The following is a 15474-nucleotide window of genomic DNA, read 5'->3' as shown; positions in this document are numbered from 1 at the left end:
CATTCAATGAGTACATGTGTCCCTTATGCTTATGTGTAGTATGTTGCAGTATGTGCATTAAATTTTGTCTGCCATTTTTCTGCCGATTTGCATATTTTATTCAACTTCTGTAATTTTTGAGCTGCTACTGTGATTCCAGTACTCCTCCTATTTTGGTATCATTAACAAATTTGACCACTTTACATTGAGTTTCCTTATCTAGATCATTATAACTCAGAAACCGCAATTGTCGCAACATTGAGACCTGGGCACACCATTCAGTTACTCCTTTGTCCCCACCCACCAGCCATGATATAATTAATCTAATAAGCAGTTTTGTTTTAGTCTCATCAGTGTCTCTCAAATTGCCTCCCTAACCTTTCTCAACACTATAGGATAAATACGAGCCACTCCTCGGGGGTGATTTATTTTCAACCTTTTTGACGTGTCTAGGATTTCACTCATTTATATCTAAGTTATTGATATTGCTCAGGATTGGATTTCTATTAAGTTTGAAATGTGTCCGTCACACGTGAAAATCTTGGTCTTTAATTCTGGTTTCTTTTGGCCTGATATCAGAAATTTACAATTAATGGGGTGGGGGAAGTACGAGTGAAGAGCCCCAGGGATCTGTGTTGAAGCCCTGTTCCTAATAATGCATCAACCCAATGTACCATCTTCAAATTTGTAGATAATAAAAGGAGGCAGTGGAGGTGCGAGGGAGTAAGCTGAACATGGGCAAGTCTACACAAATGCCTCACGAGCAATAAACCTCACCTCAAAACAGTAATTAGACATTTGTGATGTTCAAGGGACAAGCTATGTTAATCATGGCTATATCTCCCCAACAGAGTAATTTATTGTTGATCAGCTGGCATAACACTGTCCTTTTAAAGACATGTATTCATTTAATTAATCATGTGCAACAGCAAAGGAGAATCCTGTCTACTGTCATATACAAAACTGCAGATAATAGTGAAATGTCTTCCCTCTCCACCATTTTTTAAAGTTATTTTCTTCAATCGTTTATCTTCTGTTGCAAAGGCTATCTGTTTTAAGAATTCCCAACAATTTTGCATTGTTACAGGTTGAACCTCCCTTATCCAGAACTCCCTTATCTGGAACCACCCCTCGTCCAGAACCATTCCCGGCCACCAGGTGGTGCATGCGCAGAACTCCGACATGAACAAATTGAAGTCCTTCCTCACTGCCGACTCCCGCAATACACCGCCCCCCCCCCCCCACATACGATCTCTCTGCCGCACTCCCAGCCCCAATCCAGCCAACCCTGATATACCCTTGCTCAGTACCTGTACTGCCCTCCAATCATCAAGACCCACGGCGCGGCCCTGGACAACGTGGACCATTTCCCATATCTAGGGAGCCTCATCAACAAAGGCAGACATTGATGCGGAGATTCAGCATCGCCTCCAGTGCGCCAGCGCAGCCTTTGGCCGTCTGAGGAAAAGAGCGTTTGAAGACCAAGCCCTCAAATCTACCACCAAACTCATGGTCTACAGGGCTGTAGCAATACCAGCCCTCCTGTATGGATCTGAGGCATGGACGATGTATAGAAGGCACCTCAAGTCGCTGGAGATATATCACCAACGATGTCTCCGCAAGATCCTGCAAATCCTCTGGGAGGACAGGCGCACCAACATCAGTGTCCTGGACCAGGCTAACATCCCCAGTATTGAAGCACTGACCACAGTCGATCAGGTTCGCTGGGCAGGCCACATTGTACTCATGCCAGATACGAGATGCTCTAAGCAAATGCTTTATGCGGCGCTCCTTCATGGTAAACGAGCCAAAGGAGGACAGCAGGATCGTTATTTAGCCATTTAGGACTGAGATGAGGAGTAACTTCTTCACTGAGTTGTTAACCTGTGGAATTCCCTACCGCAGAAAGTTGTTGATGCCAGTTCATTGGATATATTCAAGAGGGAGTTAGATATGGCCCTTACAGCTAAAGGGATCAAGGGGTATGGACAGAAAGCGGGAAAGGGGTACTAAGATGAATGATCAGCCATGATCTTATTGAATGGTGGTGAAGGGTCGAATGGCCTACTCCACCTATTTTCTATGTTTCTATAAGGACACCCTCCAAGCCTCCCTGGTAAAGTGCGACATCATCACTGACACCTGGGAGACCCTGGCCACAGACCGCCAGAGGTGGAGAAAGTCCATCCGGGAGGGTGTTGAGCTCTTCGAGTCTCAGTGCAAAGAGCATGAAGAGGCCAAGCGCAGGCAGCGGAAGGAGCGCGCGGCAAACCAGCCCCACCACCCCTTCCCTTGACGAAAGTCTGTCCCACCTGTAACAGGGTCTGTGGCTCTCGTATCGGACTGTTCAGCCATGAAAGAACTCACTTTGGGAGTGGAAGCAAGTTCTCCTCGATTCCAAGGGACTGCCTCTGATGATGACCTGTACCATCCAATTCAACGTGGCCACCCTTCATCTGGAAAAATCCCTTATCCAGAACAGGCTAGGTCCCGAGGATTCCGGATAAGGGAGGTTCAACCTGTAACTGGATTCTAGCTGTGTGGCAGTGATTTGGTTTAATCAAAGACAAGTACTAAAGCCTTAAGGATTGCCCTTGTGATAACGTAAGTCTTGTTTTAAATTCTATCTGGTAATTTTACTTTCTTGATGTAATTTTTCCTTTCATTTCATTGTCTCAAAAAACAGATGTGTGCAAAATGGAGCAACAGAAAGATAAGCCACACCTCAGTGTTGACTGTGGATGGCAGAAGAAAGGTAAATAATGCAATACATATTCAGCCAGTCTAAATGCCCACTTTAAAAAAAAAAAGTTGTGTTTTGGATGTTGCTGTAGATAAAGAAACTACAGTGTAGGTAAACTTTTGTGAATTACAGGAAAATATACTTGTAGTGGTGCAAAATTTACCTTCTGGACCCTAAGGTTATCAATTTAGCAAAGCTCCTGCATTGCTTGACTTTCTTCCCCTGTTCTAATTCATAAGACAAATGTCTTGCCCATTTGTCCATTTTTGTATTATCAATCTCTCCAGTCTGTGTGCGCACTTAGAATTGTTGGTGCCATTTAAGTTAGCTGTGAGTAGCTACTCGCAGCTAATATAAATGACAAATAGGCAAAAGATTTGTCCTATGATAACTAGAACATGGGAAGAAAGTCTTCACGGGTCTTCAGTCACCGCACCGCTGCTCCTGGGTCCGCAGCAACTCTGCATAACACACAAGTCCCTTTGGCCAGAATCAGCTGCACAGCACACAAGTCCCTTTAGCCAGAACCAACCAAGCTCCCGCGCGGCAGTCTCCTCCGCCAGAACCAACCAAGCTTCCACTCGCCAGTCCTGTTGGCCAGAATCAAACTCTGTACAGCACACTACAATTCCCCAAAGCAGCAACCGCGCGATCAGACCGCCACGCCCCATGACTCCGAGCGGAGCTGACCCAACCTCACCTGAGCTGACCTGACCAGATTGCAATTTTAAGTTTGCACACCTGTACCTGTAATAAAAAATACTATCTGCACCTGTACTGTACATGCACTTTTAAATTCGGCATTTAAAAAAAATAAAATAATTAGTGGTATTAAACATTATAGGACTGACCCACCTACACCCCATGATCAGACCCCAGCCAACCTTACTCCATCACTGTGGTGTTTTTCCCGATTTTAAAGATCTGCACAGGTAAAGATTGTGAATGTGTGTTGTCATTGCAAACATGTCAAAAAGGCCAACAGATACCCCAATGGATTCCGTAAAGGAAAGAGGAAGCATAGTTCACTTTCAATTGCCAAGAAAATGGAGTTACTCGAGGAGATTATACAGAGGTGCTTCAGTGAGGAGTATGGTGTTAGACTCTCGACCATCTATGATATCAGTGTACTAAGCTTAAATAAAGGAGACTACAAAGGTATGAGGGCAGAGTTGTCTAAAGTGGACTGGGAAAATAGATTAAAGTGTAGGATGGCTGATGAACAGTGGTGTACATTTAAGGAGATATTTCACAACTCAAGAAAAATATATTCCAATGAGGAGGAAAGGGTGTGAAAGAAAAGATAGCCATCCGTGGCTAACTAAAGAAATAAAGGACTAAATCCAATTTAAAAACAAGGGCTTTCAAAGTGGCCAAAACTAGTGGGAGGACAGAAGATAGTAATGGGGAACATGGAGATGGCAGAAACTCTGACCAAATATTTTGTATCAGTCTTTACGGTAGAGGACACAAACAATATCCCAACAGTGAATAGTTAAGTTCCTCCCCCCCCCCATATAGCCCCTTAACAGAATCACAATCACTAAAGGGGTGGTACTCAGTAAGATAATGGGACTAAAGGCGGATAAATCCCCTGGACCTGATGGCTTGCCTCCGAGGGTCTTAAGAGGGTTGTAACATACCAAAATTCCCTGGATTCTGGGGAGGTCCCAGCAGCTTGGAAAACTGCAAATGTAACGCCCCTATTTATTAAAAAAAAAAAGAGGAGGCAGATAAAAAGCAGGAAACTATAGACCAGTTAGTCTGACATCTGTGGTTGGGAAAATGTTGGAGTCAATTATTAAAGAAGCAGTAGTGGGACATTTGGAAAAGCAAAATTCAATCTGGCAGAGTCAGCATGGATTTATGAAGGGGAAGTCATGTTTGACAAATTTGCTGGAATTCTTTGAGGATGTAACGGACAGGGTGGATAAAGGGGGACCAGTGGATGTCGTGTATATGGACTTCCGGAAGGCATTTGCCAAGGTGCCACATAAAAGGTTACTGCACAAGATAAAAGTTCACTGGGTTGGGGGTAATATATTAGCATGGATAGAGGATTGGCTAACTAACAAAAAACAGAGTTGGGATAAATGGCTTATTCCCGGGTTGGCAATCAGTAACTAGTGGAGTGCCGCAGGTATCAATGCTGGGACCCCAACTATTTACAATCTATATTAATGACTTGGAAGAAGGGATCGAGTGTAACGTAACCAGGTTTGCTGACGATATAAAGATGTGGACTCTGGGTAGAGCTGCGGAACACCAAAGGGCAGAAAATGCTCGTGGGAGTTGTGTACAGACCTCCAAAGTAGTAGGGAGATTGGGGATGGCATCAAACAGGAAATTAGGGATGCATGCAATAAAGGTACAGCAGTTATCATGGGTGACTTTAATCTACATATAGATTGGGCTAACCAAACTGATAGCAGTATGGTGGAGGAAGATTTCCTGGAGTGTATAAGGGATGGTTTTCTAGACCAATATGTCGAGGAACCAACTAGAGAGCTGGCCATCCTAGACTGGGTGTTGTGTAATGAGAGAGGATTAATTAGCAGTGTTGTTGTGCGAGGCCCCTTGGGGTAGAGTGACCATAATACGGTAGAATTCTTCATTAAGATGGAGAGTGACACAGTTAATTCAGAGACTAGGATCCTGAACTTATAAAAAGGTAACTTCGATGGTATGAGACGTGAATTGGCTCGGATAGACTGGTGAATGATACTTAAAGGGTTGACGGTGGATAGACACTGGCAGACATGTAAAGATCACATGGATGAACTTCAACAATTTTACATCCCTGTCTGGCGTAAAAATAAAACGAGGAAGGTGGCTCAACCGTAGCTAACAAGGGAAATTAGGGATAGTGTTAAATCCAAGGAAGAGGCCTATAAATTGGCCAGAAAAGCAGCAAACCTGAGGACTAGGAGAAATTTAGAATTCAGCAGAGGAGGACAAAGAGTTAAAATATGATGGGGGAAAATGGAGTATGAGAGTAAGCTTGCAGGGAACATAAAAACTGACTGCAAAAACTTCTATAGATATGTGAAGAGAAAAAAATTAGTGAAGACAAACGTAGGTCCCTTGCAGTCAGAATCAAGTGAATTTATAATGGGGAACAAAGAAATGGCAGAATTTGGTTCTGTCTTCACTAAGGAAGACACAAATAACCTTCCGGAAATACTAGGGGACCAAAGGTATAGCGAGAAGGAGGAACTGAAGGAAATCCTTAATAGTCAGGAAATTGTGTTAGGGAAATTGATGGGATTGAAGGCCGATAAATCCCCAGAGCCTGGTAGTCTGCATCCCAGAGTACTTAAGGAAGTGGCCCTAGAAATAGTGGATGCATTGGTTGTGGCTTTCCAACATTCTATAGACCCTGGATCAGTTCCTATGGATTGGAGGGTAGCTAATGTAACCCCACTTTTTAAAAAGGAGGGAGAGAGAAAATGGGGAATTATAGACCCGTTAGCCTGACATCGGTAGTGGAGAAAATGTTGGAATCAATTATTAAAGATGTAATAGCGCATTTGGAAAGCAGTGACAGGATCGGTCCAAGTCAGCATGGCTTTATGAAGGGGAAATCATGCTTGACTAGTAGAGTGGACGTGGGAGAACCAGTGGATGTGGTGGTGTATTTGGATTTTCAAAAGGCTTTTTGACAAGGTCCCCCACAAGAGATTAGTGTGCAAAATTAAAGCACATGGTATTGGGGGTAATGTATTGACGTGGATGGAGAACTAATTTGCAGACAGGAAGCTAAGTGTAGGAATAAACGGGTCTTTTTCAGAATGGCAGGCAGTGACTAGTGGGGTACCACAAGATTCAGTGCTGGGACACCAGCTATTTACAATATACATTAATGATTTAGACGAAGGAATTGAATGTAATATCTCCCAAGTTTGCAGATGAGACTAATCTGGGTGGCAGTGTGAGCTGTGAGGAGGATGCTAAGAGGCTACAGGGTGACTTGGACAGGTTAGGTGAGTGGGTAAATGCATGGCAGATGCAGTCTAATGTAGATAAATGTGTGGTTATCCACTTTGGTGGCAAAAACAGGAAGGCAGAATATTATCTGAATGGTGACATTAGGAAAAGGGGAGGTGCAACAAGACCTGGGTGTCATGATGCATCAGTCATTGAAAGTTGGCATGCACATACAGCAGGCGGTGAAAAAGGCAAATGGCATGTTGACTTTCATAGCGAGAGGATTTGAGTATAGGAGCAGGGAGGTCTTACTGCAGTTGTACAGGGCCTTGGTGAGGCCACACCTTGAATATTGTGTACAATTTTGGTCTCCTAATCTGAGGAAGGACATTCTTGCTATTGAGGGAGTGCAGCGAAGGTTCACCAGACTGATTCCCGGGATGGCAGAACAGACATATGATGAAAGACTGGATCGACTTGGCTTATATTCACTGGAATTTAGAAGAATGAGAGGGGATCTCATAGAAACATAAAATTCTGACGGGATTGGACAGGTTAGATGCAGGAAGAATGTTCCTGATGTTGGGGAAGTTTCAGAACCAGCGGTAAGCCATTTAGGACCGAGATGAGGAGAAACTTCTTCACTCAGAGGATTCAACAGGTTCACAATTCTCTACCACAAATTTGTTGAGGCCAGTTCGTTAGATATATTCAAAAGGGAGTTAGATGTGGCCCTTGCGGCTAAAAGGATCAAGGGGTATGGAGAGAAAACAGGAATGGGGTACTGAAGTTGCATGATCAGCCATGATCATTTTGAATGGTGGTGCAGGCTCGAAGGGCCGAATGGCCTACTCCTGCACCTATTTTCTATGCTTTTCATAGAAACATAGAAACAATGTGTGAGGACACAAAAAATCTGCAAAAGGACATAGACAGGCTGTGAGTGCGCAAACATTTGGCAGATGGAGTATAATGTTGAAAAGTGTGAGGTTATGCAGTTTGGCAGAAAAAAAATCAAAGAGCAAGTTATTATTTAAATGGAGAAAAATTGCTAAGTGCGGGCCCTGGGGGTACTTGTGCATGAAACACAAAAGGTTAGTATGCAGGTACAGCAAGTGATCAGGTAGGCCAATGGAATCTTCCCCTTTATTGCAAAGGGGATGGAGTATAAAAGCAGGGAAGTCTTGCGACATTTATACAGGATATTGGTGAGGCCACACCTGGAATACTGTGTACAGTTTTGGTTTTCATATTTAAGAAAGGATATACATGCTTTGGAAGCAGTTCAGAGAAGGTTCACTCGGTTGATTTCGGAGATGAGGGGGTTGACTTATGAGGAAAGGTCGAGTAAGTTGGGCCTCTACTCATTGGAATTCAGAAGAATGAGAGGTGATCTTATCAAAACGTATAAGATTGAGGGGGCTTGACAAGGTGGATGCAGAGAGGATGTTTTCACTGATGGGGGAAACTAGAACTAGGGGGCATAATCTTACAATAAGGGGCTGCCCAATTAAAACTGAGAAGAGAAGGAATTTCTTCTGAGTGTTGTAACTCTGTGGAATTCGCTGCTTCAGAGAGCTGTGGAAGCTGGGACATTGAATAAATTGAAGACAGAAATAGACAGTTTCTTAACCGATGAGGGGTTATGGGGAGCGGGCAGTGAAGTGGATCTGAGTCCATGATCAGATCAGCCATGATCGTATTAAATGGCGGAGTGGGCTCCGGGGCCGTATGGCCTACTCCTGCTCCTATTTCTTATTTATTATGTTCTTATCAAAAAGAACAGCTCATGAAGGTTTATGCGGAAAGTGATGTTCATAAGGAAATGAGTAAGAGAAAAAGTATGCATAAGCTGAAATGTGATGATTTGGATCGAGCAGTGACAGAAGCGAAGTGAAAAGGTTCCTTTGTCTGGCCCAATGGTGGTGCAACGAGCTAAAATATTTCATGCACAACTGGGGATTGAAACTCCATGTGTGTACTCTTCTGGTTGGCTAGCCAAATTTAAACGGCGTCGTGGCATCCGGCTACTGAAAGTATGTGGTGAGACAACCTCAGCAGATCATGAGGCAGCTGAAAATTATATTGATGAGTTCATCAAACTAATTGCTGATGAAAAGCTTTCACCTGAGCAAATGTACAATGCTGACGCGACATCGCTGTTTTGGCGCTTCGTACCGCGAAAGACATTAGCCGCAGCAGAAGAAACGCAGCCAACAGGTGTAAAAGACGCCAAGGGTAGGTTAACTGTTCTTGCTGCTGCAAATGCGGCTGGGACACAAGTGTAAACTTACGGTCATTGGGAGAAGCCAGCGTCCAAGAGTTTGAGAGTATTGCCAGTGCAATATTATGCCAATAAGAAAGCATGGGTAACCAGGGTAATCTTTCTGAACTGATTTGAGAAGAGTTTTGTCCCTCAGGTGCATGCTAAGTTGAGGAAAACTGCTAAATATACTTGCTGCTAGACAATTGCTCAGCACATTCCGATGCTGAGCTTTTGGCAAAGGATAATGTCCGTGGAATCTACTTGCCTCCAAATGTTACATCACTGATACAACCAATGGACCAAGGTGTTTTGAGATCGATTAAGTGGCTCTACAAAAACGAGTTCATGAGGTGTTTGCTTAATGCTGTGAACACAGGCATGGGAATAAAAGCATTCTCTATCAAGGACGCCATTTGGGCAGCTACGGATGCATGGAATTTGGTAACTGCAGACACCTTGGTCAATGCTTGGCATAACATCTAGCCATCAGCTATGTATGCTGATGATGCTCCTCAGGACTTGCAAGGCTTTCGTGTGTCCAGGGAGAAAGCAATGATTGCTCAACTTTTAGATTATGTAAGAGGGCTGACTTGCGAAGCTGCACAGGAATTGAATGAGGACGATGTCGTAGAAGTCATGGACATAGGCAACGATGCTCCCATTGTGCATGCAGTGACAGATGAAGAAATCATGCAGAGGGTTTTGCATCCACAAGAAAAGGATGAAAGCAGTGAGGATGATGATGCCCGTGATCAAGTCGAAAAAGTGCCGATTGACACAGCAATCAATCTGTCCAGAATTAATTCATGCCGTTGAGCAACAAAGCTTCATAAGTGAAGAAATACTGCAGGTCTACAGAATTTGGGAAAGATTAGTGAAAGAAAAGACCAAATTAGTTAAGCAACAATATTCAATATCTTTCAAAAGATGTTGCAACAGAAGGCCCAAGACCGACAGCGTACAACTACAATAATTTACACATTTGATAATCCTATTGCTGGCCCATCAGCCCCAGACATCATAGCTGAGCCCTCTACCTCAAACACAACCTCCAGCCAATTGTAACTGTATCTGTTTATTTTTACTCTATTTAACAAACAAAAGCCTTCATTTACTGTTTTTATATTTCATAACTTAACTGTTTTACAAATAAAATCTTTTATTATATTTCATGCTTTGAGTACTATACATTACTTTTCAAATTTGAAAATGGTAGCAAAAGATACAGGCCGGGAAGCTCACATTAAGTACAGTTACAGGGTACTGCATTGCAAAAACGAGAGGGAGGCTTATCATGCGTTGCGAAGAAGCGAGGACTATAAAGCCTATGAGGAGAAGAACTACAAGATGACATCCAAAAACCGGAAATATCGTAACCTGGGCCCAGGCATTTCTGGACTCTGGACGTGTTTTGGCGTTCCAAAATTCGGAAACACCTGAACCCAGGCTCGGGCGTTTCCAGACTTCGGACAGCAGCAACCCGTTCCGAAATCCGCAAAAACACAAACAGGCTTGGCCTCGGCCCCGAGGTTGCTGGATTCGGGAAGTTGTACCTGTATTTCTTAAGTTGACCAGTGCCGATTGTTTCATATATAGTTGGGAATACAGGAGCCAATTGAAATCCAGTTCCATTCATTATACAGGTAGGAAAGCTTCCAATTAGCAATGAGCAAACTACACAGTCAAATCACTATCAGATTTTTTCCTTGGAACCAACACCTACCACAGCATTGACAAATTAAATGTGCTATACTTCTCTCAGTTTGGCTACCATTTTCCTCCTTCACACTGGTATCACAAAGTACAAACACACTTCTGAAAAACAAAATCACTAAACCATTATACATTATGATGATGTAATAATAGATATACACTAAATGTTACAATTTTAAATGAGGTGCAGGAACAGTGTCCTGGAGGTTTATATTTTGAAGGTGTCAGGACAAGTTGATGAGGCTTTTTTTTAAAAAAAAAGCATGTGGGATCCTTGGCTTTATAAATAGAAGAATAGGGTACAAAAGCAAGGATATTAAAAGAAACAGGTGGGTAAATTGTAGATGCATTAATCACAATTTGGAATTGTGCCTTTTGGATTGGCAAATTGCAAATGTCATTTCCCATTATTTAAGATAAAAGGGATGCAGAAACCAGGAAACTACAGACCTTGCAGTTTAAAGTTAGTATGGAGAAGTTATTGGAATCCATCAGGGAGAGAGTGACTGGGCACGAGCTGATCAGAGAATCAGCACGGATTTGTGAAGGGTAGATCTTGTCTAACTGATCTATTTGAATTTTTTGACGTGGTCACTAACATAATGAGCAATTGATGGGGGTCTATATGACCGAGTGAGTGGGCAAAACTAAGGCAACTGGAGTGCAAAGTGGGAAAGTGTAAGGTAATACACTTGGTATCTGAGGATGAAAAATTAGAATATTTACTTTAATGGTGAGAGACGAGGGGCAAAAGGATTTCGGTGTGCACTAAAAGCTGTGTTTCACTAAAAGCTAGTGCATAGATACAAAAATAAATGAAAAAGTCCAAGGAAATTTGATCTTTTTTCAAGAAATACAAGTGCGAGGAAGTGATGCATCATTTGTACAAAATCTTGTGACCAAAGTTTACATTCAGTTTGGGAACCCCACATCAAGAAAGACTTTCTTGGAAGGGGTACAGCGCAGGTTTATCAGAATGAGAGGCTGAAAAAGGATGAAATTATTCCCTGGAGCTCAGAAGGTTGAGGGGTGATCTGATCAAGTGTTTGAAATGATAAAGATATTCAGTAGGGTAGATACAGACATACTATTTCTTCTGGTGGGCGAATCGAGAACAAGTTGGCATAATGTAAAAATTAGAACTCGGCCAATTAGGAGTCAAATCAGGAAGCACTTTTTCTCACACGGCTGTGGAAATCTGAAACTCTTGTCCACCAAAAGGCTGTGGATGCTGGGTCAGTTGGAATTTTCAAAATTAAACTCCATTGATTTTTGTTAGGCAAGGCATATGGAGAAAAGGCAGGTAAATTGAGTTGAGCTACAGATTAGCTGTGTTTTAATTGAATGGTGGAACAGGCTCAAGACGTTGAATGACCTACTCCTGTTCCTCTTCCTTCTATCATTATCCTACTCTTCCTCCTCCTCCTCGCACCATTCACCTCACCCTTCTCCCTACCTCAGTTTCACAATCATTGGCCTTCTCCTTCAGTGCTTCTGTTGCCTATTCCCATTGTTAGTGAAAATAAATTCACATAGACTCTGGTAAGGTAAGAGAGACAACTAACTGAGCTCTGGGAGAAGAGTTGTGATCCCGCGACCTGTGAAGCACCTTCTCCCCTAGTGCCGCGGGGTTATAAGCAGTTTACAGAGGGTGGAATACAATCATTTAAATTCATTTACATACAACCAATCAATCCATATGGCAATGCAATTCATTTACATACAACCAATCATATTGTTGCACAACTTTTTAGTCCTAGTGAAACCTGATAGGGCGTGAGTTTGAGGGTCCTTCCTCTATCTTCTTTTGTTCTGTTGCAACGCTTTCTATGAAACAGTGGCCTGCACCTGGCCATGAGTCACTTGTTGCTGCAGAGTTCATATCAGCGGACAGCAGATAGGCTTCTTGGTACAAAGTTCATTTAGTGGCGAGGCAGATAGTTGGCTTACCCTATCATGCTTTGCTATGTCCGAAAATCCACTCCAACACGATCCTCCTTTTCCCCTTTCTTTTACCTACCTCCTTTCAACCTCGTCCTCCACCTCCTCCACTTCTAGTTTAATTTTGGACACTATATATTAACTTTTTGTATTGAATATACAGTCAGTCTTCTATCATGATTTTTAACAAATGGCTATTCTACTCTGATTTCAACAGGAGATGCTTACTCTGACCACTCTGGGCAAGTTGGTATTTCAGATTGTGCTTCTGGCCAGTTTTCCATACAAGAGGATATATACAAAATGAACGTGTCTAAAGGAGTATCCATGTCGCTTCCATCCTCGCCACTCTTGCCACGTCAGCCATTTCTGATGCATGCATGGACAGGCAAAAGGTCCCCAGGTATAAACTTTGAATAACCGACCCTCCTGATTACTTTTAGTAGTTGTAGAAATGTTGAATTTATAGCTCAATGTTTTTCTTTAACAAAGCTTCATACCTGGTCCTGCATTAATATTTTATAATAGGTTTTGTTTTCCTTTTTCTGATTAATTTTCCCCCCTTTCCTTCAAAGCATTGGTTCCTTGTTGGGGTATGATTCCATGAACAGTTGACTCTCTCCGGTACCTTGGTCATGAGTGTCTGCAGTCTATTCCTATTAGGGAGCATTATATAAGAACTTAACATAAGCACATAAGAAATAGGAGCAGGAGTAGGCCACTTGGTCCCTTAAGCCTGTTCCTCCATTCAATATCATATCCAATCTTGGCCTCAACTCCACCTCCCTGCCCTCTCCCCATAACTCTTGATTCCCTTATCATTCAAAAATCTGTCTAACTCCACCTTCAATATATTTAATGACCCAGCTTCCACAGCTCTCTGATAGAGAATTCCAAAGATTCATGACTCTCCAAGAGAAGAGATTCCTCCTCATTTTGGTTTTAAATGTGCGGCCCCTTATTCTGGAACTATGCCCCCTAGTTCTAGATTCCCCCATGAGGGGAAACATCCCCTCAGAATCTTGTATGTTTCAATAAGATCACCCCTCATTCTTCTAAACTCCAACGTGTTTAGGCCCAACCTGCTCAACACTTCTTTATAAAATTCAACCCCTTCGTCTCAGAAATCAAACTTGTGCACCTTCTCTGAACTGCCTTCCATGCAAGTATATTCCACAAATAAGGAGACCAAAACTGTATGCAGTACTCCAGGTGTGGTTTCACTAACATCCTGTACAGTTGTAGCAGGACTTCCCTACTTTTATACAATACCCCCCTTGCAATAAAGGCCACATTACAACATAATTCTAAAAGGACAAAGAGTGTTTTTAAAAAAAAAAAACAAGCCTGAAGGCTCCGAGTCTCAATGCGAGGAGCATTCGTAATAAGGTGGATGAATTAACTGCGCAGATAGCTGTTAACTGATATGATGTGATTGGGATTACGGAGACATGGCTCCAGGGTAACCAAGGATAGGAACTCAACATCCAAGGGTATTCAATATTCAGGAAGGATAGACAGAAAGGAAAAGGAGGTAGCGTTACTGGTTAAAAAGGAGATTAACGCAATAGTAAGGAAGGACATTAGCTTGGATGATGTGGAATCTATATGGGTAGAGCTGCGAAACAGCAAAGGGCAGAAAACGTTAGTGGGAGTTGTGTACAGACCTCCAAACAGTAGTACGGAGGTTGGGGATGGCATCAAACAGGAAATTAGGGTCGCGTCCAATAAGGGTACAGCAGTTATCATGGGTGACTTTAATCTACATATAGATTGGGCTAACCAAACTGGTAGCAGTACTGTGGAGGAGGATTTCCTGGAGTGTATAAGGGATGGTTTTCTAGACCAACATGTCGAGGAACCAACTCGAGAGCAGGCCATCCTAGACTGGGTCTTGTGTAATGAGAGGGGATTAATTAGCAATCTGGTTGTGTGGGGCCCTTTGGAGAAGAGTGACCATAATATGATAGAATTCTTCATTAAGATGGAGAGTGACAGTTAATTCAGAGACTGGGGGGGTCCTGAATTTAAAGAAAGGTAACTTTAATGTTATGAGACATGAATTGGCTAGGATAGACTGGCGAATGATACTTAAAGGGCTGATGGTGGATAGGCAATGGCAGACATTTATAGATTACATGGATGAACTTCAACAATTGTATATCTGTCTGGTGTAAAAATAAACCAATTGAACAAATACTTTGGTTCTGTCTTCACTAAGGAAGACGCGAATATCCTCCTGAAAATAATAGGGGACTGAGGGCGTAGCGAGAAGGAGGAACTGAAGGAAATCCTTATTAGTCAGGAAATTGTGTTAGGGAAATTGATGGGATTGAATCCCCAGGGTCTGATAGTCTGCATTCCAGAGTACTTAAGGAAGTGGCCCTAGAGATAATGGATGCATTTGGTGGTCATTTTCCAACATTCTATAGACTCTGGGTCAGTTCCTATGGATTGGAGGATAGCTAATGTAACTCCACTTTTTAAAAAAAGGAGGGAGAGAGAAAACAGGGAATTTTAGACCGGTTAGCCTGACATCGGCAGTGGGGAAAATGTTGGAATCAATTAAAGATGTAATAGCAGCGCATTTGGAAAGCAATGACTGGGTCGGTCCAAGTCAGCATGGATTTATGAAAGGGAAATCATGTTTGACAAATCTTCTAGAATTTTTTGAGGATGTAACTGGTAGAGTGGACAAGGGAGAACCAGTGGATTTCAAAAGGCTTGTGACAAGGTCCCACACAAGAGATTAGTGTTCAAAATTAAAGCACATGGTATTGGGGGTAATGTATTGACATGGATAGAGAACTGGTTGGCAGACAGGAAGCAAAGAGTAGGAATAAAAGGGTTATTTTCAGAATGGCAAGCAGTGACTAGTGGGGTACTGCAAAGTTGGGACGCCAGC

The 15474-nt window shown here is 42.6% G+C and overlaps 1 protein-coding gene across 7 annotated transcripts in view; it reads left to right on the top strand.

Annotated features, from left to right (window-relative positions):
- Positions 1 to 15474, top strand: part of tanc1b (tetratricopeptide repeat, ankyrin repeat and coiled-coil containing 1b) — a 293922-nt gene that overhangs the window by 128370 nt on the left and 150078 nt on the right. For 6 of the 7 annotated variants that reach the window (XR_011592658.1, XM_070875589.1, XM_070875587.1 and 3 more), the window contains 2 exons: positions 2666 to 2734; positions 12787 to 12972. Coding sequence is in view for 6 of the 7 variants with exons in the window: in XM_070875589.1 (XP_070731690.1) it covers positions 2666 to 2734; positions 12787 to 12972 (255 nt within the window). In the remaining variant the exon portion in view is untranslated. The remainder of the gene's footprint in view (positions 1 to 2665; positions 2735 to 12786; positions 12973 to 15474) is intronic. The other variant, XM_070875588.1, reaches the window with a different exon arrangement.

The sequence above is a fragment of the Pristiophorus japonicus genome, chromosome 3 (assembly GCF_044704955.1).
Source record: "Pristiophorus japonicus isolate sPriJap1 chromosome 3, sPriJap1.hap1, whole genome shotgun sequence".
In the NCBI taxonomy this organism is placed as follows: domain Eukaryota; kingdom Metazoa; phylum Chordata; class Chondrichthyes; family Pristiophoridae; genus Pristiophorus; species Pristiophorus japonicus.
This window is presented reverse-complemented; position numbering and strand designations above follow the sequence as displayed.